General features: G+C 43.3%; 1 protein-coding gene across 3 annotated transcripts in view; it reads left to right on the forward strand.

The window, feature by feature from the left end:
- The window catches only part of TTC38 (tetratricopeptide repeat domain 38), a 35,639-nt gene that overhangs the window by 11,138 nt on the left and 2,465 nt on the right, over window positions 1–22,036 (forward strand). Inside the window, exons 1-13 of one of the 3 annotated variants that reach the window (XM_074825643.1) lie at window positions 1,257–1,361; window positions 6,205–6,282; window positions 6,736–6,817; window positions 7,140–7,311; window positions 9,125–9,298; window positions 11,215–11,290; window positions 12,441–12,560; window positions 15,481–15,540; window positions 16,619–16,657; window positions 17,464–17,545; window positions 18,443–18,608; window positions 21,310–21,469; window positions 21,761–21,834. In XM_074825643.1, coding sequence (XP_074681744.1) covers window positions 1,338–1,361; window positions 6,205–6,282; window positions 6,736–6,817; window positions 7,140–7,311; window positions 9,125–9,298; window positions 11,215–11,290; window positions 12,441–12,560; window positions 15,481–15,540; window positions 16,619–16,657; window positions 17,464–17,545; window positions 18,443–18,608; window positions 21,310–21,469; window positions 21,761–21,834 — 1,307 coding nt within the window. In that variant the 5' untranslated portion in view covers window positions 1,257–1,337. Of the gene's footprint in view, window positions 1–1,256; window positions 1,362–6,204; window positions 6,283–6,735; window positions 6,818–7,139; window positions 7,312–9,124; window positions 9,299–11,214; window positions 11,291–12,440; window positions 12,561–15,480; window positions 15,541–16,618; window positions 16,658–17,463; window positions 17,546–18,442; window positions 18,609–21,309; window positions 21,470–21,760; window positions 21,835–22,036 lie in introns of those variants that run through there. The other 2 variants (XM_074825644.1, XM_074825645.1) reach the window with 2 other exon arrangements.

Genomic DNA, 22,036 nt, shown 5'->3' on the forward strand with positions numbered 1-22,036 from the left:
TCCTTGGCTCCAACGGGGATTCAGTTGATTTTAATGGGCTCAAAAAGAATTGAATTGGGAGGTCAAAACCAAAATGATTTGAATGATACACAGTTTGAATTGGCTGCAATTCCCAGAGAGCTTTGAAGCACATCGGGAGATGAAGTGGGATGGTTAAAATCGGCTGAGCCAAGTGTGATAAAAACAAAAGGAGGGACTCCTCCTCCAATTTGGCAATATCCAATTATAAATGAGGCCATTCCCAGTATAAAAAACCAAATTGTACATTTTTTAGGAAAAAGAACTTTGCAGGAATGTCATAGTCCTTATAATCCTCCAATTTTACCGGTTAGTAAACATAAAGTAGATAAAGATGGAGATCCTGAATATAGATCTGTGCAAGATTCAGGAGCTGTAAATGAACATGTAATTGCTTCACATCCTGTGGTCCCAGATCCTGGTCTGATTTTAGCACAGTTTGCAGTCTGGGCACAGTATTTCACGGTGCTTGATGTTACAGGAGCTTTCTTTAGCATTCCAGTTGTGGAAGAAAGCCGATCAATGTTTGCCTTCACGTGGCAAGGGAGGCAGTTAACTTGGACCAGGTTACCACAAGGATTCACTAGTCCTCCAACAATATTTTCTCAAACGTTGAAAAATTATTTACAAGATTTGTTTTTTCCAAAGAAGTCTGTTTTGATACACTATATTGCTATATATCCTCTATAGAGAGGGCGCTTTTTGTCAGCTGTGGCCACTCACAGAGGTGGTGGCCCAACTCGGAGCTGCTAGTAAAGCGAGCCTAGAGATACCCAGTGTGGTGAACTCCTGTAAGAGGCGGGCGGCAGCTGGGGTGTCTCCCAGCCAAGGACTTGTCATCCTCCGCCCCATCACAGGTGGTAGCAAGGCACTTACCCTCAGAAACAGGGCAGGTGGGGATGTACCTGAAGACACAAGAAACAACGTCTTTGGAGCCGATAATGTGCGTAAAACGTGTCTGCGTCGGGGCTGCGCTCGCCTCGGTGGCGGAGTGATGTGGAGTAACGCGGGGTAACGCGGGGCAACGTGAGGTAACAGTGGTAACGCGGGGCAACGCGGGGTAACAGGGTATCGCGGGGCAACGCGTGGGTGAGCTCGGGGCCCTGCCGGCCCCGCCCACTGCCGCCCTGACCACGCCCACAGCCACTCTGACCACGCCCACCGTCACTCTGGCCCCGCCAACTCCCCCCGCCCATCGTCTCCCCGGCCACGCCCACTCCTCGTTCGTCTCCGCCCACCGCGGGAGGGGGCGTGTCCCCGCCCCCGGCTCCTCCCCCTGCAGCAGTGGTCGGTGTGGAGCGGGGCGCCTGTGGGGGATCATGGCGCCGCTGAGGGACTGCAAGGTGAGGGCCGGTCTGAGGCGGAGCGGACGGGGAGGGTGAGGCGCCCCGCTTCTGCCCGGCGCCCAGGGAGCCCCGGGGCCGCCCGAAAGCCGGGCTGGGAGGGGGCTGCTGAGGGGAGCCGAGCCGGGGCGGGGCGGGGCGGGGCGGGGCGGGTGAAGCTGCCGGAAGGGCGCGGAGAGCCGGTCCCGGTGTGGTGAGGAGTTTGTTGGGGCTCATCCCCCTTTGCCCCCTGTCCCGGGGTGAGCGAGTGGCGGGGCTTTTTGGTAGCAGGGGAGGGCGCTACAGCGGTGCCCCCCTGTGAAGAGCTTCTCGAAGCTCCCCTGGCTCCAGGTCGAGCCCGCCTTTGCACCAAGGCCGGGCCGATTATCTGCGCCTCTGCTGTAATTTATTTAAGGGGAAGCTGAGAGGGGAGGTGGGAGCTGTGGGGAGGAGTTGTGAGGAGAACGTCTGTGTGAACACCGAGGTCAGTGGAAGGAAGGAGGAGAAGGGGGGTGGAGGTTCATCGAAGCAGAGACTCCCCTGTACCCTGTGGAGAGACAGTAAGGCCATCCCCCCCTACCACCCATGGGGGTCTGTGGAGGCAGGGACCGATTTGTGGCCCACACTGAGACAGGTGACTGTGGCTGAAGAAGGCCGGGACCCCGTGGGAAGAAGCCCCCGCTGTTGTAGTGCAGTGCTGGGAGGACTGCAACGCATGGGGGGTGACCCAGATGCCCGTGGGAGGGACCCGTGTTGGAGTTGGCTTGTGGGGGACTGTCTCCTGTGAGAGGGGCCCCGCGCTGGGACAGGGGAGGGACTCCAGAAGTTTCCCCCTCCCTGAGGTGGAAGAAGCGATGGGGCCGACCGCATCCCCCATTCTCTGCCCCTGCACCCCTGCAGGAGGAGGTCACAATATCAGGAGCAAAGCTGAGCCCGGGAAGAAGGGAGGGGTGGGGGGGAAGTGTTTTCAAGGTGTGGTAATGCTTCTCATGGCCCTACTCTGTCTGTTAACTGTTGTTGCTAGTTTCTGTATTAAGTTTCTGCTTTTTTTTTCTTCCCCTAACAAGTCTGGGTTTTGCCTGCGCCTTCAAGGATGACATCATCCCTCCCTGTCCTTATCTCAAATTCCGGGGTCTTTTGCTTCCCCCCTTCTCAGCGCTGGGGCTCAAGGCAGCGGGGGGTGAGCACCATCTTTGCTTATTTTCCCCTTCTCAGCGCTGCGGGGAAGGGGGAGTGAGCGGTGCATGGTGCTCAGTTGCCCTCTGAGCTCAAACCACGACTCCCCCCAGTAGCCTTACACTGGGGGTGGGTTTCAGGTGGGCTGAGGATCTGAAAATGGGGATGAGTCGCTGCACCCTTCCCTGCAACTGGGGCAGAAAACCCGTCTCTGAACGTTGCTGTGTCTCAGTCATAGCGCAGGCTGGTCCCACAGCCCCTCGCTTACCCTTGCTGTGGGCCTCAAAAGCAGGTCAGGCCTTCTTTTAACTCTAAACCAGCCCCAAGTCCAAGGGCTCAAAATCTGTCTGCAGCAGCTAGTTACTGATTAGTCATTTGCCTGCTTTCTTCCCGATGAAGTTCATTCTCTCTGACACTCGTTTTGTTGCTGTTTTTTGATTAATTAGGCAGGGAGAGGTAAAAAAAGAAGTCTTGAAGGTTTTCTGAAAGTGTCATAAGGACCAGAGCTCTGGAGAGCTGCCACTCGACTAAGAAGAGGATGTGCTAATAGCAACCCGAAAAGAGCAGATTTCTCAGAGCCAGCTGGGATTCTAGCAGGGAAAAAAAAAAAATACAAGTAAGCAGTCACCAGATCCCATGACTAACGCTTATCATAAAGCGGGAGAAAGGTCAAGGCTTTGGTCTTGCCAGGAAGCAGTAAGAGGAAGCAAGGCCATGGTGCTCTCCTCCAGGAGGCATCGCAGAGAAGTCTTCTGGAGTTAGAGAGGAAGGTTGTGGGAAATTGGTGCAACTCAAAGGCAGTTTCTCTGAGAAGGGGAGGGGATAACTGTTTTACAAACTCCCCAGGCTGGTTTTTACCCACTCACCCTCCCTCTCTCATGGCTTTCTTTAGTCACAGTCTGATAACCTGAGCACAGACAAGCCGTGAGACATGAGCATCCCAAGAAGTCTGGGCAGGACCACTTGTGTGTGACCCAGGGGATGAGAGGTGCTGGCTTTTCTGTGCTCCCAGCAGCTCTTTGGTTCTTGGCTGACAACAACAGACTAGGTTTGGAGCAGATCTTTTAGGTCTCTTAGGAGTCAGCAGCTATTACGGTGTGGTTCTTCCCTGCAGCCGCTTGTCGTGCTGCGCTAACAGGAAGAGTAGCGGCGTACGTGATGTGATGCAGCCTTGCTGCCATCCTCTTGTTGCTGGAGGGGGAGTTTTCCACTGAGTGGTGAGTTAAGTGGGCTGTAGCCGTAGCAGAGCAGAGGCTTTCTAGAGTGGATGGAAATAGCGTGGACCTCAACTGGATCAGCAGTGTCCTTAGGGATGGATGCAGGCCTCTTTTTTTTTTTTTTTTTTTTACTGACCCTAGTTCTGCTGTTTTTTTCTGATGTTTATGCACAGATGTTCTCATTCCTATGAATCTTAGCATTAACAAATCTCCTCAGAATGGGATGACATTTTCTACTTGGCAAGTACCTCGAGCCGTTTTGCAAAACGGGCGGCGGCAAAGAGAGCTGCTTCAAACGGAGCTTGTTTTTGCTGACTGGTAATGAAAGTGGTTCCTGGCCTGTGTACAGGGCAGCTTGAAAGGTAACCTGTAAGCAGCAGGCTTAACCTTGCCACCCTCTAGACTTTTCTCTTTACCCTGTTTCTGGATATGGTATGAATTGTAAAGAAAATTTGTAATTTTATATTCAGGTCTAGCCTTTCAGGCTTGTAATTTGAACACTCAAGTGCTTGAGCTGCTGGAATGTGAGCCTTTAATCCAATCACAGTGGGAAAGCTTTAGGATATATTAACAAAGATGTCTTTCCCTGGTTACTTAAAATTTTTGACAGTTGGGTCATTAGAACCAGGAAATATATTAAAGTGTAAAGTAAGACGAGCTGAATTCTTGCAGCACCCGTGTGACTAATCCTCCATTAGGAGGGGTCTGAATTGCCTTGCCCCAGGTCATTTTTTATGTCTATCCTGTAGGTTCTGTGTACTGGAATAAAAATTATGCTGAATTGATTGGGGCAGCTCCTCGACTGTGTGTGTGCTTAAACAGGAATGTATTTGGTGTGCTGAATGTAAGCTGTGCTTGGGTCGTGGTTTAACCCCAGCCAGCAGCTAAGCAGCGCACAGCTGCTTGCACACCCCTCCTCTGGTGGGATGGGGGAGAGAATCAGAAGGGTAAAAGTGAGAAAACTTGTGGTTTCAGATAAAGACAGTCTAATCAGGAAAGCAAAAGCCGCACGCACAAGCAAAGCAAAATCAGGAATTCATCCACCACTCCCCCTCGCAGGCAGGTGCTCGGCCATCCCCAGGACAGCAGGGCTCCGTCACATGTAACAGTGACTTGGGAGGACAAACGCCATCGCTCCCAACATCGCCCCCTTCGTCCTCCTTCCCCCAGCTTTACGTGCTGAGCACAATGTCCTGTGGTCTGGGATGTCCCTGGGGTCAGTTGGGGTCAGCTGTCCCGGCTGTGTCCCCTCCCAGCTCCTTGTGCCCCCCCAGCCACTCGCTGGCGGGTGCTGTGAGGAGCAGCAAAGGCCTTGGCTCTGTGTAAGTGCTGCCCAGCGATAACCAAAACATCCCCGTGTTACCAATGCTGTTCCCAGCACAAACCCAAACTATAGTCCCATACAATCTAATATGGAAAAAAATTAACTGTATTCCAGTCAAAACCAGCAGAACTTGAGAAGCTGTTTTACAGTCTTAGAGGTTATGATGGGTGCGGTATCAGAACGCTGAATGGAGAGTGATTAGGAGAAATAAACCCAAATGTTATTAAAAAGATCTGAATAGGTTGCCAAGGGAAGCACCTCAGCTTGTGAGAGGACAGTCTTTGTGGCCATCCTGGGGGCGAGGAGAAGCCTGCAAGCAACTAGTGGTGCCGTGCCCTTTTGCTGTAGATGCCCATATGAATAAATTAAGCATTTTGAAATAGGCATTGTTTTTTTCATTTTGTTGCCCGAGTTATTTAAGAGAGCAGTCACAAAGGCAACCATGAGCCAGGGTGCTGTAGCTGCTGCAGCTTAACTCCACCATTAAGTAAACTGCACATCTGCCTCATGAACTCTCCTCAGTCTCCAGCAGCTAGCCAGGAGATGTAGCATCTCAGTCAGTGTTACGTAGCTTCTTAAGAAACCACGGCAGCCTGATTGTGGTTTGCATTTCAGCTTTATCAAATGCCCATGTTCTTCCTTTTTGTAAGGCTTGTGTACAAGCCTGTGGTCCAAATTCTTTGTTGGCTTAACTCCAGCGACTTGGTGGATTTGCTCTGCCAGGCTGTTTGGCCTGCAAGTTACTTAAGGTATTGATTTCACTTATAAAAAACTCAGGGTTTTATTTTACCATGTCTCTCATGTGGTGTGTCTGCAGCAGAGGGACTAAGCCCAAAGTTGAGTTGTAATGAATTAAGAATGGGTCTCTCATTATGAGACGCGTAACCCATCAGGATCTTCTGTATACGCTTTGTAAGTTTTGCTTCTTTATTCCCACTGCTAACCCCAACTAATCGAGTCTTCAGAGGTACCTACAACTGCACAAAGGGTTTGTGTGTCTGCTGACATTGTCCTTCTGGCCTTTTTTTTTTTTTTTAAAAAAATCACAGTTGATGAAAATATCAGAACACCATCAGTTTGAAAATCTGTTGGCACAGTTTGGAAAGCGAGTGTAAAATGAACGGGTTTGGATTTGTTTGGCTTGCAGGCCTGGCGGGATGCTGGACTTGTCCTGTCCACGACTAGCAATGAAGCCTGTAAACTATTTGACGCTGTGCTGACCCAGGTATGAGCGAAAAGCGTAAGAAAACGTGATGTGAAGGAACTCACGCGTGAAACAGTCTTTGCTGTAGTTGGTGTTTAAATTTCTTACCAGCTGGGAGAGCCTCACAATCAGGGGTTCAGCCGTTAGCGGCAGCAGAAAACCCTGGTAGCAGAGGGTGATGCCGGATGTTGCAGCGGTGGGGAAAACCTCAGGCAGTGTGCTCATCCTACTTGACACTGGAAAATCAACCAATTGACATAAACCGCATAGAAATCCATGGTTATTAGTTCTGCTGGTGGCCAAACTACCTTAAAGAAAACAGTTTTTCTGTTTTCCTACTACGCTAACGCTCTCTGCTTGTAAAGTTTGTGTTTTAGCCGTTTGCCTTGCTTACTTTTTGAGTTTTAGACATCTGGGAGCATGAAGAGATGCCCAGTGTCATCAGGGATTCTCAATCCTCTGTCTCTCTTACAGTATGCAACCTGGGCCAATGATGAGAGCCTTGGAGGCATTGAGGGATGTCTCTCCAAGTTAAAAGCAGCGGATCCAAATTTTAGTGAGTATAACCTTTAATTCTTAGCATGGAAAGTGCTGGACAGTACCTGGTGTTTAACTCACTTAAGGGGAAGGTGGTGGCTTACACAATTCTGTAGAACTTCTCCAGAATCTAGAGCAGGCTGCGATGGTTTTGTGGGGGGTTTTTCATTTCTTTTTAAATGGCTGTCGTGAAAAGCCTCTAAGCACTTTTGGCTTATGAGAGTCCTGGACCACTGTGACTACAAGTTGGTCTTGTTTAAAATAAACAACCCCTCCTCGTGTTTATGTAGAGAGGGATGTCGTGCTGTACAGCTGGGCTTGTAACGTGCTGTTTTCCGTAGCAATGGGACACGTCATTGCTAATGGTTTGGAGCTGATTGGCACTGGAAGTTCAGTGCGGCTCAACAAGGAGCTGGATGGTGCGATGAGGACGATGATGACGCTTTCAAAAGCTCAGCCACTGACTGAGCGGGAGAAGCTTCACGTAGCAGCGTTGGACATGTTCGCCAGGGGGTAAGTCCACTGTCATCCCATTTAAAGGAGCATGAAGAGGTTTAGCTACCACAGGTGGAAGCGACAGTTGGCAGTAGCGTTGCCTGACATCACAGAATCACAGAATCATCTCGGTTGGAAAAGACCATGAAGATCCTCCAGTCCAACCATGAACCTCACACTGACCGTTCCCAACTCCACCAGATCCCTCAGCGCTGGGTCAACCCGACTCTTCAACCCCTCCAGGGATGGGGACTCCCCCCGTGCCCTGGGCAGCCCATTCCAATGCCCAACAACCCCTTCTGCAAAGAAATACTTCCTAAGAGCCAGTCTGACCCTGCCCTGGCACAGCTTGAGGCCATTCCCTCTTATCCCAGCACTTGTTCCTTGGCTCAAGAGACTCATCCCCCCTCTCTGCACCCTCCTTTCAGGGAGTTGGAGAGGGCCATGAGGTCTCCCCTCAGCCTCCTCTTCTCCAGACTCCCCCCAGTTCCCTCAGCCGCTCCCCATCAGACCTGTGCTCCAGACCCTGCACCAGCTCCGTTGCCCTTCTCTGGACACGCTCAAGTCATTCAATGGCCTTTTTGGAGTGAGGGGCCCAAAACTGAACCCAGTCATTGAGGTGTGGCCTCACCAGTGCCGAGCACAGGGGTAAGATCCCTTCCCTGCCCCTGCTGGCCATGCTATTGCTGATACAAGCCAGGATGCCATTGGCCTTCTTGGCCACCTGGGCACACTGCTGGCTCATGTTCAGCCGGCTGTCAATCAACCCCCCCAGGTCCCTCTCTGACTGGCAGCTCTCCAGCCACTCCTCCCCAAGCCTGTAGCGCTGCTGGGGGTTGTTGTGGCCAAAGTGCAGAACCCGGCATTTGGCCTCATTGAAACTCCTCCAGTTGCCCTTAGCCCAGTGATCCGGCCTGTCCAGATTTCTCTGCAGAGCCTCCCGCTAGCTGACATCTAGAAAAGGATCAGGGTGAGATGTCAGTGGTTGTTCTTGAATTTTTCTCTCCAAACTGTAAGTGCCATGACTAGTTAGCGAGCAGCACCATAGGAGGGGAAGTGCTCTATTGCCACACCTACATATCATTAAGCTCTCCTTGTTTTAAATCCATCCTAGATCCATCAGTTGAATATATGGTTTAGAGCCAGGAAACTCAAATTATTTGACTACAGTAAGGTCTAATATTGTGTAGCACAGACTTAGATCCACAGAAAGAAAGCTACAAACACTTTTCTTCTCTCTGTTGTCTCCCTGTGTCAAAAACTCTTTCCCCTGTAGGACGGGGAGATAGCAGTGTCAGAAGTGCTGTAGAGGCTCACTGTTCCATTCAATATGAATTTATGTGCACTGCAGAAAGGATGAGCTAATGATTCACTTTCATTATTTGTCAAACAAACAGGTGAGCATGGATTTACCTCACCTACTTCTTAGCAAAGGTAAAGAGGAAGCTACTGAATCGCTGAGTCCCATTAGAGGAGCAGGAAGGTGTCTTTGTGCATGTGAAGTTAGATGAATTATGTTAGGTCCCTGTAAAAACTGTTCAACCCTGTAGAAAATACCTAGTTTTATGTTTTAGGCTTGTTTCATTTCCTTGTGTGTTAGAGTGACTTCTTGCAACCCCACGACATTTCTTTCAAAAGATTTCCCAAAAGGTGCTCGGTGAAGATAATGCCATTCTTACTTTAAAAAAGACTAAGAACTTCCTTCAAGGAAAGAAAAAAAGTAATTTGCTGTTGAATCTTCTGTTTCTCAGAATAGCATGAGTTTAGAACTAACAGTAGAGGCAGGTATGTGTGCCTTCTCTGAGCAATCAAAATATTTTTTTATTTTTAGCCAGCTTCCAAAAGCTTGTGATTTATGGGAACAGATTCTGCAGAGCCACCCAACTGACCTGCTAGCCCTCAAATTTTCCCAGGACACTTATTTCTACCTGGGACATCATATACAGATGCGAGATTCTGTTGCCCGGGTTTATCCTTTCTGGACACCTGATATGCCACTAAGCAGGTGGGTCATACTTCATTTTGAAAATTGCTCTTTATCTGGTGTTCATGTACTTTGTGGTTTTTAAGTTCAGACACATCAGAGTAACAGAATCTGTTGGAAACAGACGTGTAGACCAAATCAAGGGCTTAGAAGTGACTCAAACCTGACCACAGATAGAACATCTCTCCTGTCTCCCTGTTGACACTGTTGTTGAGGGTTTTTTCTTAAGTGAGCTGTGGCTCAGTTAGTAAATTTTGCTGTCAAATATAGCACATGGCATGTAACACACAGGACAAAACCACCCAGGATAAAATCATGTCCTCACTGAGGGCAGTGGCCAAACTCCTTCGCGCTTTTATGTGTCCAGTTTTTCACTTGGGGCTCAGCCTGTGGGTGATAGAGCACGTCAGTGGAAGGAAGAAAGGAGTTGTAACTTGGAATACCAAGGTGTAGTTCTGGAATAAAACTTTGGGGCATACTGTAACAGCTGGTGCTGCAAAGACTGACAGGAAGGCAGAATTTTAAAATATTTCTTTAGTTCAGTCCTGAAAGTTTCAGTTTCCCAAAGTTAGTTCAGGGTAATCAGAATCTATTGACAAGTGAATAGTTAATAAAAACTAACTTGGGCTGATTTTTAGAATTATTTTTAAGACCTGTTAAATTATTTGAAAGCTTTTAACTTTATGTAAAAATTAACATTAAATTCTAAGTCAAGCCATACATTTTGAGATAGATGAATCCACAGGTGACCATAACTTCCTGAATATTTTCTGGATTTTGCTGTACACCAATGCACTGTGTACCTCCATAGCCAGCACGATCTTGTCTCCTTTTTTCCTTCCACAAACAGTGCAGAGAGTACAGACTGAATGCTAACATAATAATGAAGATAACTGAGGGACCCCACAATCTCACGGGTCTCATTTTTCCATCTGTGTTACCTCAGCTCAGAGAAATCTAAACCCCTTAGTTCTTTTTAACTACAATATGCTGGTTTCATTTGTTGGGGACAACTTAGCAGTCTTGACTGCATTCTTCTAAACTTTTCTAGACACAATGCTACAAAAGTGCAGGTGGTTGTCCACTTAACTGTAAAGCAGCAGGGAACACCTGTATGCCAAGTGTTTCTTGAAGTATAAAAACCTGGCAAGTACCCCTTGTCCCCAAACTTACAGTCATGTAGAGTTACACGTGAATAGATACGTTGGCAAAACCCCCCCAATTTTTATTCATCTTGATCCATGAAATAAATCAGGTGCAACAGACCCCACATGTTTTAGTAGTTCCTTTCCCTTAGGAGTTTAAAACCAAAACCTCGACAGGTATTTTGAGAAGCAGAAACGTATCCTGTGGTATTTTGCAATCTGTGAACCTGTAAATACAACAGCAGTTAAATATTTCTTAAAATCACTGCATCAGGTGTGTTTGTAAGAGCTTATAACATCCCTAATTCTCCTTTACGTTGGGCCTTTATGGCTTAATGGCCACTTTAAAGGGCCACTTCACATAAAAGTGCTCTCCTGTAGTTTTGTGGGCACTGGAGGAAGCACAGAAGGCTATGAGACACTCAGATAACTTTGGTGACAGCACTGTCTTGCTTCCAGCCTTCTAATTCTGCATCTTGCAACTGTTACAGAGGTCAGCAGATCGCTCTGGGCAACTCTTAATTCCAGCTTATCCAAAGATGTAAATGGCAGTTCTCAAAACACTGGTGACGTGCATCTTGTTCCTGTTTCCCATGCTGGTGTCTCTGGGCCTCTGGCTTTCTCTGAGAAACTACCTACTTGTTCTGTATCCTGCAAGCTTGAACCCTCATTGTAACTTGCGTTGTAAGGACTCTTTTGAGTTAAATGCTATTTCTAATATGTTTTTCAGTCCTAGATTAAATCTAGGATGATTTAAATGGATGACGTGCTGGTTTTTCCCCTTTTGTTTAGCTATGTGAAGGGCTACTACTCTTTTGGACTCATGGAAACAAACTTTTTCGATCGTGCTGAGGAGCTTGCCCGTGAGGTAAACTGCCTGCTAGCAGTGCTAAAACGTTTTAGAATTCTTAAATGTGGTCCCTGTCTCTGGGTGGTGGTTTGTGCAAATGCTGTGAACTGACTCTCTCCAGCATCCCAGTTGGTAGTAGAAGTAGCAAAGAGATGAGGCTTAACATGGAAATGCTCACAGAGTTTTGTAAGACACTACTGATAATTATTCCTTAGAAAGATTCCCACATTTATGCCATACCATGGCAGTTCCTTGACTGTATTTCCTTCCATTGCTTATGAGCGTGCCTTGTCAGATGGTGTCAGAACACCCCTATAAAATCCATATATTATCCCATCTGCTGTTTTCCCCATGTATAATTGGCTGTTTACTCCTATTAAAGAGTGTTGGATTGGTCTGAAGTAATCTGCTCTTGACAATCCATCCTGTTTGGTTTCCCCCTCCCTTTTTTTCCAGATGCCTGTTCCTGGATTATTGAACAATTAACTCTATAATGTTCCTGGGGATCAATATTAGCTGGTCTGTTTTCTTTTTATGAAGGTAGTAATTATACTTGACTTTCTCCAGTCCTTAGGAGTCCTCCTTAGTCCTTAGGAGTCCTCCTTAGGCCTGTCCTCCAGGAGTCTCAGATACAAATAATCACTAATGGGTGTTTTTACCAAACTTCTGTTACATCAAATTGCTGAAAGTGACAACAAAGACTAAACATTAACATTTACTAGGTTAATGACTAACCTCACAAAGTGCCTAAAACCTAGTGGGAGTTGTTGGAGCAAGAGAGAGGAATTTGCTGGATACTCAGAGCTGGCCATGTTCTTGGAGAAGAAATGATTACCTGCAAGGCACTGTGTCACGGAATATATTGTGCCTGTGCTTGGAGTTCTTTCATGGCTGATACTGATGCATGTCTGTGAAAGAAAATGTTACTCGATAATCTTCATCAAAGCCTGCATTTTAAAGTGTTTTGCAGGTGTTTGTCTCTATGCAGTAGAAGCTGGGAAGTGGAGTCAGCCAGTAAACATTTTCTTTTCTGCCCAGCTGTGGTTAGTTGGAATGATACAGGGAAGTACTTAACATGCAGTAAAAAGTAGTCTCCTGTTTCTATATGAGCAGTGATAAATATTGTCGTTTGTAAGCTTCATCCCATTTTCCCTTTTTTCACTCACAGGCTTTGGCTATAAATCAGACAGATGCATGGTCCGTTCATACTATAGCTCACGTAAATGAAATGAAAGCAGAGGTGAAGAAAGGGTTAGAATTTATGAAGGAAACGGAAAACAACTGGAAGGTAAACATTCTTGTAGCATCTCAGAAAAATCTCCTTCTAGGTCTTCTTGATCTCCTCCAGCCAAGTTTTTGATTCCTCTGCATCCAATTCCTTCCTATCTGCCAACGTGTTACAAGGAATACAAAGTTTACACATCAGGAGAAACCATCACCTGCGGTGCTGTTACTATCCACTCTGCTTTTGAAGCAGGAGGGAGGAAAAAATGGCATATGATGAGGGACACATACTGTGGACCACTTTAAGTTGTCGTTACTACGACTGCTGAGATTACAGAAACAGCAAACATGTCAGCAGGCCAGGATTCACAGAGTCTGTCATCTCACACTGCCTTACTTTACCTAGGAGTATTGTAATTTATACTCCTTTTTAACAAGTGTGTGGTTTGTACCTGCGTGTGCAGCTTCTTTTCCCTGGTGGAGCTGATGAGGTGTTTTACATCTCAGAAAGACATGGCCATTGCAGACAGATGAAACATCAGATGTGAAAATTGTGAGTTATTTATACGTGATTTATGGTCTTTATGAAAGTAAAGTGACCACTGCTATTTTCACAAGCTTTTTGCTTAGGCTGAGATGAGCACTGAGAGTCATTTGAGGAACCTAAGATGAGGTGTGAAATGACACAGTCAAATCAGATGTTTTAGAAGACTCATAAAATATTTGTTTGCTTCTGGATGGGGAAGGATTTTTAAAGGTCAACTGTAAAGAGAAATGATGCTTTTGTCTCTTTTCTAGTGTACTGAAGTTACTTTATATATCCAACGTATTTGAGTATCTCTCAGAATACTGAACAGGTTAATTAGTCTGTCATATGGTCCTTTGCTGTAACTGAAGCTTGATTTTTATTTGTGTTGGACAGCATGTGTTTTCCCAGTGATTATGAGTGTTCTATTCAGAGCAGAAGGCTGCGAGCTTTGAATGTGTTAGAACCCACAAGAGTCTATTTTAGAGTCATCTGAGCTGCCCGTTCCGCCTCACCCAAAGAGCAGGGCTGGATAGTGAGACTAGGACTGTTTATTTTGCACTTGTTTTTTCTAAGTTAAGCATTCAGATGCTGAGCTTGGAAGTGCAGGCAGAAAAACCTTGCTCGAGGTTCATATCTTGTCATTTCCCAGAAAGCATTTTGTCCTTTAATATATTAGTTTTAATGAAACAGTGATGCAGGGGACTGACAGTTTGGGTGACGCCTTAAAAACCCCCAATCGGTGACTTTTGGATCGATTTTTGAACTCTGTTTCTTAAAATAGTTGCACACCTCTGATTTATACCCTTTATCCAAACAAAGTAAAGTGCAAGATCAGGAAGTAGAATTGTCTAATATACCTCCATGCCTGACCCAGTACAGTTAAGATCTGTAACACTGTCGTAATGATAATGTGTATAAACACTTCTTTTGTGCAGTATTTTTCATCTTAAACATCATGAACACAGAGCGTTAAACTGTTAAGCACATGAAAAAAAGCAGGTCTCTCTAAGGGCAGTAATAAAGTTGCTTGTATTTGGCCTGGTGATTTGAAATTTTTATTTATTTTCTTTTCATGACTAAGATCATCTGTCAGTACTGCCACAGTATTCAGGCTCCTCTGTTGCTTTTAATTCATCTTGCTCCTTCCCAATAAGAGGGGCAAAGATTTGTACAGGTTTTCTTTACAGAGCACTTTATTTTATTTGTTCCTCCCAAAAAAATCAGATGCCATTTGTTTTTTATGTATATTTCAGCACAAAATCAAAAAGGGCAAATTATCTTACCAGAGGGGCCCTCTCTGCCACTGGTGTTTATTATTAAATGGCAGTGTTTTTTCTTCTGAGCTGCTGTGGTGAGTTCCTATAGTCTGCTTTTATTTATTTATTTCAGTCACCTACAAGCCCACTTCTCCTTTAGCAATTTAATCTTGTTCAGAACTCAAAATCAGCAGCAGGAAAAAGGTTTGGTTTTATTTAGGGAGCTAATCCCCTGTTCTTGATTGTCTGACATTTGGAACAGTAGTATGATATTAAATGTGATATTATCAGGTTTATGCCAAGCACTTAACTACTTCAGTTGCTGAGGTTTGGTTTGTGATTTAATATTAAACAAGTAAAGGTTACCAGAATGTTTAGTTTAGCGCCATAAAGCTCTTGACATTCACTGGGAACCTTTGTGCTTCCTGAAAGTGGGCGTTAAGAGTCGTCACCATGAAGATGAAGTTGCTTTTTCCACTTGTGAGAACATTAAGTTGAACTACAGCACCGGGGGAGAACGAGAGGGGAGGGACGAACCTTTCTGCTGGTGTAATTTTCACCCATTTTGTCTATTTTTGGTGCACTCACAAAAATGAACTGGCATGACGTTGTCTTCAAGTGCAGGTTAGGGAAGAATATTGGGAATTGTGGTGTCAGTTGGGTTGGTACAGACCAGCAAGGATTCATCTTCTCTGATGAAGTGTGTCTGGTACCTGGCGCAGCTTTTCTAGGCTGTAGTAAAACATACGTCGAAGAGGTGATTCCTCTCTGTCTGAGATGGGTGTCTAGGTGGGTGGGATAAATGGCCCTCACCACTATCTATCCCGCTTACTTTAGGCAAGACACTGAAATCTTGGATGAGACAAATCTTACTCTTGTTGTAAATGTTGGACTTTTTCCTAAAGAAAAAGTGCTGCAGAAGGGTGAATTCCGAGGCACCCAAGTGAAATTCTTCTCTGAAAAATAACATGGGGGAAAACCTTGGTTTTGAGGTGTCTCCCTGAATTAACTGCAAGGACAAAAGTATCGAATGAGAAGGTATCCTGGCCAGCTGGTTTAAAGTTCTTGTCTCTTCTGTCTCATGAAATACGCAGATTTGCTGAAGAAGGAAACAGAAATTTGACTAGATACATTTAAGTGGGAATTTATTTTGTAAATAATATTTTCTCTTCTTTCTTCTTTTTTTTTTTTTTTTCCAGAACAGTGATATGCTTGCTTGCCATAATTACTGGCACTGGGCTTTATACTTTATTGAAAAGGTATGAGATATTTTTATATAGGTGTTTTATGGTCCAGATAGGTCATTCATCTAATGCTATTTAAAAGGCAGACCTAACGTTTACAGGCTTTTTTTTCCAGCTATTTAAAGGGACGTTTTTATAAAACAGCACAATGCCATTTTTACAAGCTAGTCCTTTTTTACAATTCCTTTGAGAAGTTTTATTTACATTGGTCAGAGTTCCAGGATCTTTGTTAGAATGTTGAAAAATTGCTGTGAGATTATTGGCTGTTTGAAGATCAAATTGTCTAATTACACTTGGCAGTCATTTGATAGAAAGATGAACTTGGATCTCTAATCAGACAGAAATTAGACAAAATTCTCTTCAAATTCAATACTAATTTGCTGGCCCCAAAATTTGCTGACTGTAAGAAAGAGGCAGTAAGCTGTAAATTTGGTTGCCAATGTTATTAATTATTAATAGTACTAAATATTATTGAAACCTTCAAAAAATGGTTGCAATTGTACCCAACCTGTCAGGTTGCAAGGCAGAATCTCCTTGGATTTAATAATTCTTAGCACTTGTGGGGTTCAGTTCAATAGGGAGACAAACGTGACATTGCTGAGAAGGCAGAACACACTGTTGGTCAGAACACAGAGTAAGTTGCTAGTGTTCAGTCTTATTAATGTAAAAAAAGCATAATTCTCGATAGTAGTCTTAATAGCTTGTTTATTTTGCCACCTTCTAGCTATACAATGTTTTTGCAGCCTGCTTAAAATGATTTTTCTTCCTACGTCTTTGTATACACCATGGGATGCACTAATTTTTGCAGAAATCCCTGAAAGGAACATTAGAATGAGAGGTGATACTTTATCTTTCTCCTCATGTGTCACTTATACCTATTATTAAATGAAACCTAAACATACTGATAATTTTGCCCAGTAAATCCTGGTTTATCTTAGACTCTATTCTTTTAATACCTCAAGGTTTCTTTGACTCGGTTTGTTGTGAAGTAATATGATATCTATTAATTGTATGTATAGTTTTGGTTACTACCAGTCATTTTTGGTTACTGTATCTCAACATTAATCATGCAGTCTTTGTTTGATTTTTACAGGGTGAATATGAGGCTGCTTTGACAATTTATGACAATCATGTGAGTAGGGGCCTTTTTTTCTTTACTGAGAACATGCTAAGAGCACATGCTGTAGGGGATTGAAACCTATCACAGTGTGATATATATATATATAAAGTTTACATTTATTGTTACAGTTTTTCAGGGAAACCTGTTTCTCAACGGTTTGGGGTAAAATGCTCAAAGACTCACACGTTACATCGTTCAAGTGTTGCTTGTGCTTGAAAGAGCTACAGTGGGCAGTGTTGGTACTGTTTTCCATTCTGCCTGTGTTTCTTATTCATGCTTTTTAAAAGGATGGAAAATAATTTTCCTATAAAGTCAAGTTACCTGTACAAAGAACTGGTTTTGCACCTAACTGTTTTGTACCTAACAAGGTACACAGTCAACAGAAGCATGTCTTTTCATTCCTAGTTAATTTATTATAGTTCTTTACTGTCTGGATTGCAAAACAATCTTTGTAAATAAGCAGTATCAAATTAGATAAGATACCTTTGTAAGGATTCTAAAAGTGATGCAAGCGTTAAGAAAGCTGCTGGGCAGACTCCTATCTACTAACCTTGGCAAAGTGCAGTAATATTTATGGCACTGTTTGGGAAAAAAATAAAATACCTTGGTGACTCCATACTTAACTTCATAACAGGAAAAGCAACACAAACAAAGCAAGGTGTTTGTTATTACAAATGGCTGCATGCAGGAAAGATGTGATTAGTTTTGAATGCATAAAAAGAGAAAATCAATTCTGTACTGAGAAAATAAGTTTGATTATCTGAATAAGTTCCCACTTGCACCTAAGTTGGGCAGCTCACGAATACCTGTGGTTACAGATTGCGCCCCGGTGTCTGTCGAGTGGGAGCATGCTGGATGTAGTCGATAACTGTTCGATGCTGTACAGGCTTCACCTGGAAGGTAGGAAATCCACCTTAACTGTAAGGGGAACAGGTTTCTTTCTACCTCCCCTCTTCCCCTGCCTTGCACGTTGGAGTATTTCAGTATACTTACAGAGCAAGCTTGGTCACTCTGACAGAAAAAATCTGTTACAGAAGAAAATTCTGCTCTTGAAAAAAGCTTCAACATGAAACTCATGATAATGTCCATAACCTTTATTCTTCCCCAAAGCTTTTTTTTGGCATGCTGGCATGGTATTTCATTCAGCTTCTTTTTTGACAAATTCATTTCTGTTGTCCCTGGAGTTTTGAGACTGAACAATGAAGTACATAAGCCTCTAAAAAGCTGTGGAGCTTCCTTGAACTAAATTTCAAGTTAGATATTTAACTTTCTATTTTGATGCTGATTAAAATAGCTAGTACATGTATATTAGCCTCTGGCTTTTGTGTACTCCCCCAACTCGGTGGCATTTCTCCTTAACATTTTTAAACTATGGTTTATAAACTAGATTTCATGAAGGGGGGGCAACAATGGATGGACATTATTTTTACAGTATTCTGCTAAAACACTAATGATGCATTGGGTTTGTTTATGAAATCCATCATCGCTCTGTCTTTTGATTGCTACAGATGGTTAATTGTGAGCATCATCTCCAAGAAGACATGAGCAATCTCATAATAAAGCCAGAACCTCACACAGTGTGATCTAGAATAGGTGATAAATACTGACATTCAGTAAATTCTTTGCCCAAATACTGCAGGCTGCAGCTGAGCATTACTGTATGAATTTTGCAACATCAGGGAATGTTTTCTTGAGTTCAGTAGGAATGCTGTTTATGCTGGGTGACTGCAAGTATATTTCAAAGTCGTGCTTTTGCATGTGGTATTTTTACTGAGGAAAAGATCTTTTTATTCTCAGGTGTAAAGCTTGGAGACAGGTGGAACAATGTTCTCAAGCTTACAAAGAAGCACACCAAAGATCACGTTCTTCTGTTCAATGATGTGCACATCTTGATGTCCTCACTTGGAGCCAAAGACCACAAAGCTACTGAGGAGCTTTTAACAACTCTTCAGGAACTTGCCAAGTAAGCAAGTGAATTAAAGTTCTGTATTCAATAAATATTTTGTGCTCTGAACTTCAGGGTGATAATCTCTCTGGCTTGCTGAAGCACTACAACATGCTCCTCTCTGCTTTAGCATGTCGCTGGGACATGTCTGTTTAAGCAGGCCAATCTCCAGTTAGGAGATCTCTATAATTATTTATTTTTTGAGTTAATGTCTAGAGGCGTTTCTAATCTTCTCAAGCAGAAATCTCTTATGTTTGAGGTCATGGGCACTAACTGAACAGTTGCTGTATATTTCCTTTTAATGGGTTCACACTAAGCCACGCTACGTACGATGAGTGAAGTATTTCACCTGTATATTAGTAAGGGCATTCTACAATATATGGCAGCTCTCTGTGGTGTTTCTTTTTTGCTCTGGTTTAAGAGGTTCTTTAATAACAGAGCATTAGTTGGTAGCGATATTCCAATAGCTACTGTTTGATGTGTTGTGAAGTACCTCTGCAGGAAATTGAATTTCAAGTACTTACGTTAAAGTAATAATAGAGAATGTTTTGCTTTCAGATTAAATTATTTGAAAAATTTGAATATTTAAGTATTTCTTCTAAACAGTATGGGGTTTTTTGTGTTCCCTTATGTATTAAATAACTGTAAATTGCCTTGATTTTTTTGAAGGGGTTGATATATAGATGCTTTAAATGCAATTTCTTCCCCACACACCCCCCCTGTTTTTCCTCTGTTTCAGCATCTATCTGTTGTTTCCCTTGCCTTAAAAAAGGAGGAGGGAGAACCTGAAATTGTCACTATTTATTCCTGACTATAATACCCATCAATCAAAAATATTAAAAAAGAAATGTCAATTTTAAGAATACTTACAAAAACAAATGTCAAATCAAGCCTAAGCATGTCTGACTTGAGTAAATAGGAAATGGCAAATATCTTTTATATAAGTATATAAATATATGTAAGTATAGGTATAAAGTCTATAAAACTGCACATGCACACCACTTCAGGGAACCTTTAATGAACATATGCTGCTTATCCTTTCACCCAGTGCTCCCTTTTGCCTAGATGTTCAGCCTTTTGCAGTACTACAGTTGAAAAAACAGACTGTGAGATGAAGGTGAGATGATGGCTGGATTAATGGATTAATTTATGTATATCAAAAATATGTAATAGCTAAATGATACCTAAGACGTGTTAAAAAAGCAGTCATAAAACTTTGGCACAAACAAGGGTCATTCTTGGCTTTTCACTAATATTTTTCCCCAGCCTTTGCAATTTAAATTTTTTTTCCTAAAGTATTCCATGGCGCTCTCTGGTGGTTGGTATCACATGCTTATTTTCAGGGATGGAAACGTTAATGCAGGGGGTATTGTTGTTGTTGTTGTTCATGAATTAATACTTCAGATCAGTTGCAAGAGAAAGGAAAAAAAAAAAAATCAGTCTTCCATTTCTGTGTGTTTTCTCAGAGAGCTGGAACAAATGTTTAAATGAAGAACTGTTTCATTGTTTTCATCATTAATGTCAAACTACTTACTTAAAATGCACTTCTGTTGTGCACCTCTCACTTTTCAGGAAGCCATATGTTGTTTAAGGAATGAGAAACATGTCGGGCAGCACTGCATGCTGAAAAATCAACACTGACCTAGTGGGAGAAATGGGAAATTTGTAATACTGACTCAGGAAGGGGAGCACAGAGTGTGCTCTGGGTTTAGTAAATTTAAGGTGACTCTCAGCTGTCATTGCAAGCACTCAAAACAGAACCAGTGACTAAGGTTGCTCAGTGTTAAGTTGGAAAATTTACAGAAAAATCTGTTCTAAACAACGGATGGACTTTATAGCATTGAAGTGTGCACTGTATCCTCAGGAATAATTTGTATTGCTTGGGATAGAAAGCCCTCCTCTCCTCGTATTGCCAGCCAACCTTTCAGCACTGAAATGGCACGACCTCCAAGGCCTGATCACTGTCAGCTGCTTCTGTAGCAGTGGGAAAACACAATTCCACATTGTCCCGTGGAGTTATTGCCTACAGACCAAAGAGCTACAGTTTGGTTACTTGTATTTTTACTTTTTTTTTTTAATATCAACAAGGATGCCTGCTAGAATGTACACGTTCTTCTGCAGGCATATTGTCATGCTGTGTGGCTCTTCAACTCTTAGATGGGTTAGGATACAAGCACTAAAAAAAAAAAGAAAAAAAAAAACACCTTAAGAGCTACCTATTCTGTCATGGTTAGAATAAAAGAGCAGACTGAGAGCTGTTGTTGGGAATACAGTTTATCTTATGAAGACGGTGAGGCACTGCGCCGTGTGGCAAGCTGTTTTGCAAGATTATTATTTGGAGCTGTTTGCAAGGGACTGATTGCCACTTTTGGCAGAGATGAGGACAAAGAACTAGCAGTAGGGTGTGCTGGTGAGATTATCAGAAGAGAAACTGTGTAGTTTTCTCACTTTTCTAGCCAAAACTATTGCAAAGGCAGGAGGGGTTGGGCTTGGGCCTTTTGTGGATATTTTCAGAAGAATGAAAACAGAATGATTGATGAGTAACAAAGAGCTGAAAGTAACATAACCACACCAAAAGATGTTATCTAAACTGCCTGAAACATCGGGGTTTGTACAGTTAAAAAAAAAAAAATCTGTCTGCAGGCAGTGTCAGACTGGCACTGAAATATGCATATTTCTAATTTGACTTAGGGGAGGTAACTGCTTTCTCATTCTACAGAGCACCTTGTGACGACCATGAGCTTTCCCTGGCTCCTAGTTTGGGGCTGCCTCTGTGCCAGGCTTTTGTAGAGTTTGAGAATGGAAATTGTGACAAAGCTGTAGACCTGCTGTACCCAATCCGTTACCAACTAATCCAAGTGGGAGGCAGCAATGCTCAGGTAAAGGAGATCAATAAAAGACTTTCTGATGTGATTTAATCCTCTTTCAGGAACCTCTGTTAGGCACTTTCATTATTAACAACACCTCATGCTTAGAAAGTGAAAAGCTAAACTGTGCTGGTGACCAAATCCTGTTTGTAAACACTTATTAGCAGTGTTAGCTATTTAATTTTTCTTGTCGATGTGTTTCCTTCCTCAGTGGTTTTAACAATTTGGTAAGCGAGATATTGTAACCAGCAATACTTTATATGTTACCTATTACTTTGTGTTTTTGCTGACTTCTTTTTTCAGAGGGATGTTTTCAGCCAGTTATTGATTCATGCCGCTTTGAATTCTAAATCACAAGCCAAACAAAACCTGGCAAGGTGAGTTATTTTTCCTGATAAACATTTGTGGAAGTAGTACTGTTACTAAAAGTAAGAAGTAGCGAGTATACTCAAACCAATAAATTAAGGCTAAAAGTATATGCAAGCATTTGTGTTAAATGTATAACATTTAACTGGGATAAAAATTATAATAGCTTCCAGTTCCAGGAGTACACTCTTTCGGTCTGGATGAATGATCTGT

The sequence above is a fragment of the Strix aluco genome, chromosome 5, assembly GCF_031877795.1.
Source record: "Strix aluco isolate bStrAlu1 chromosome 5, bStrAlu1.hap1, whole genome shotgun sequence".
Taxonomy (NCBI): Eukaryota; Metazoa; Chordata; class Aves; order Strigiformes; family Strigidae; genus Strix; species Strix aluco.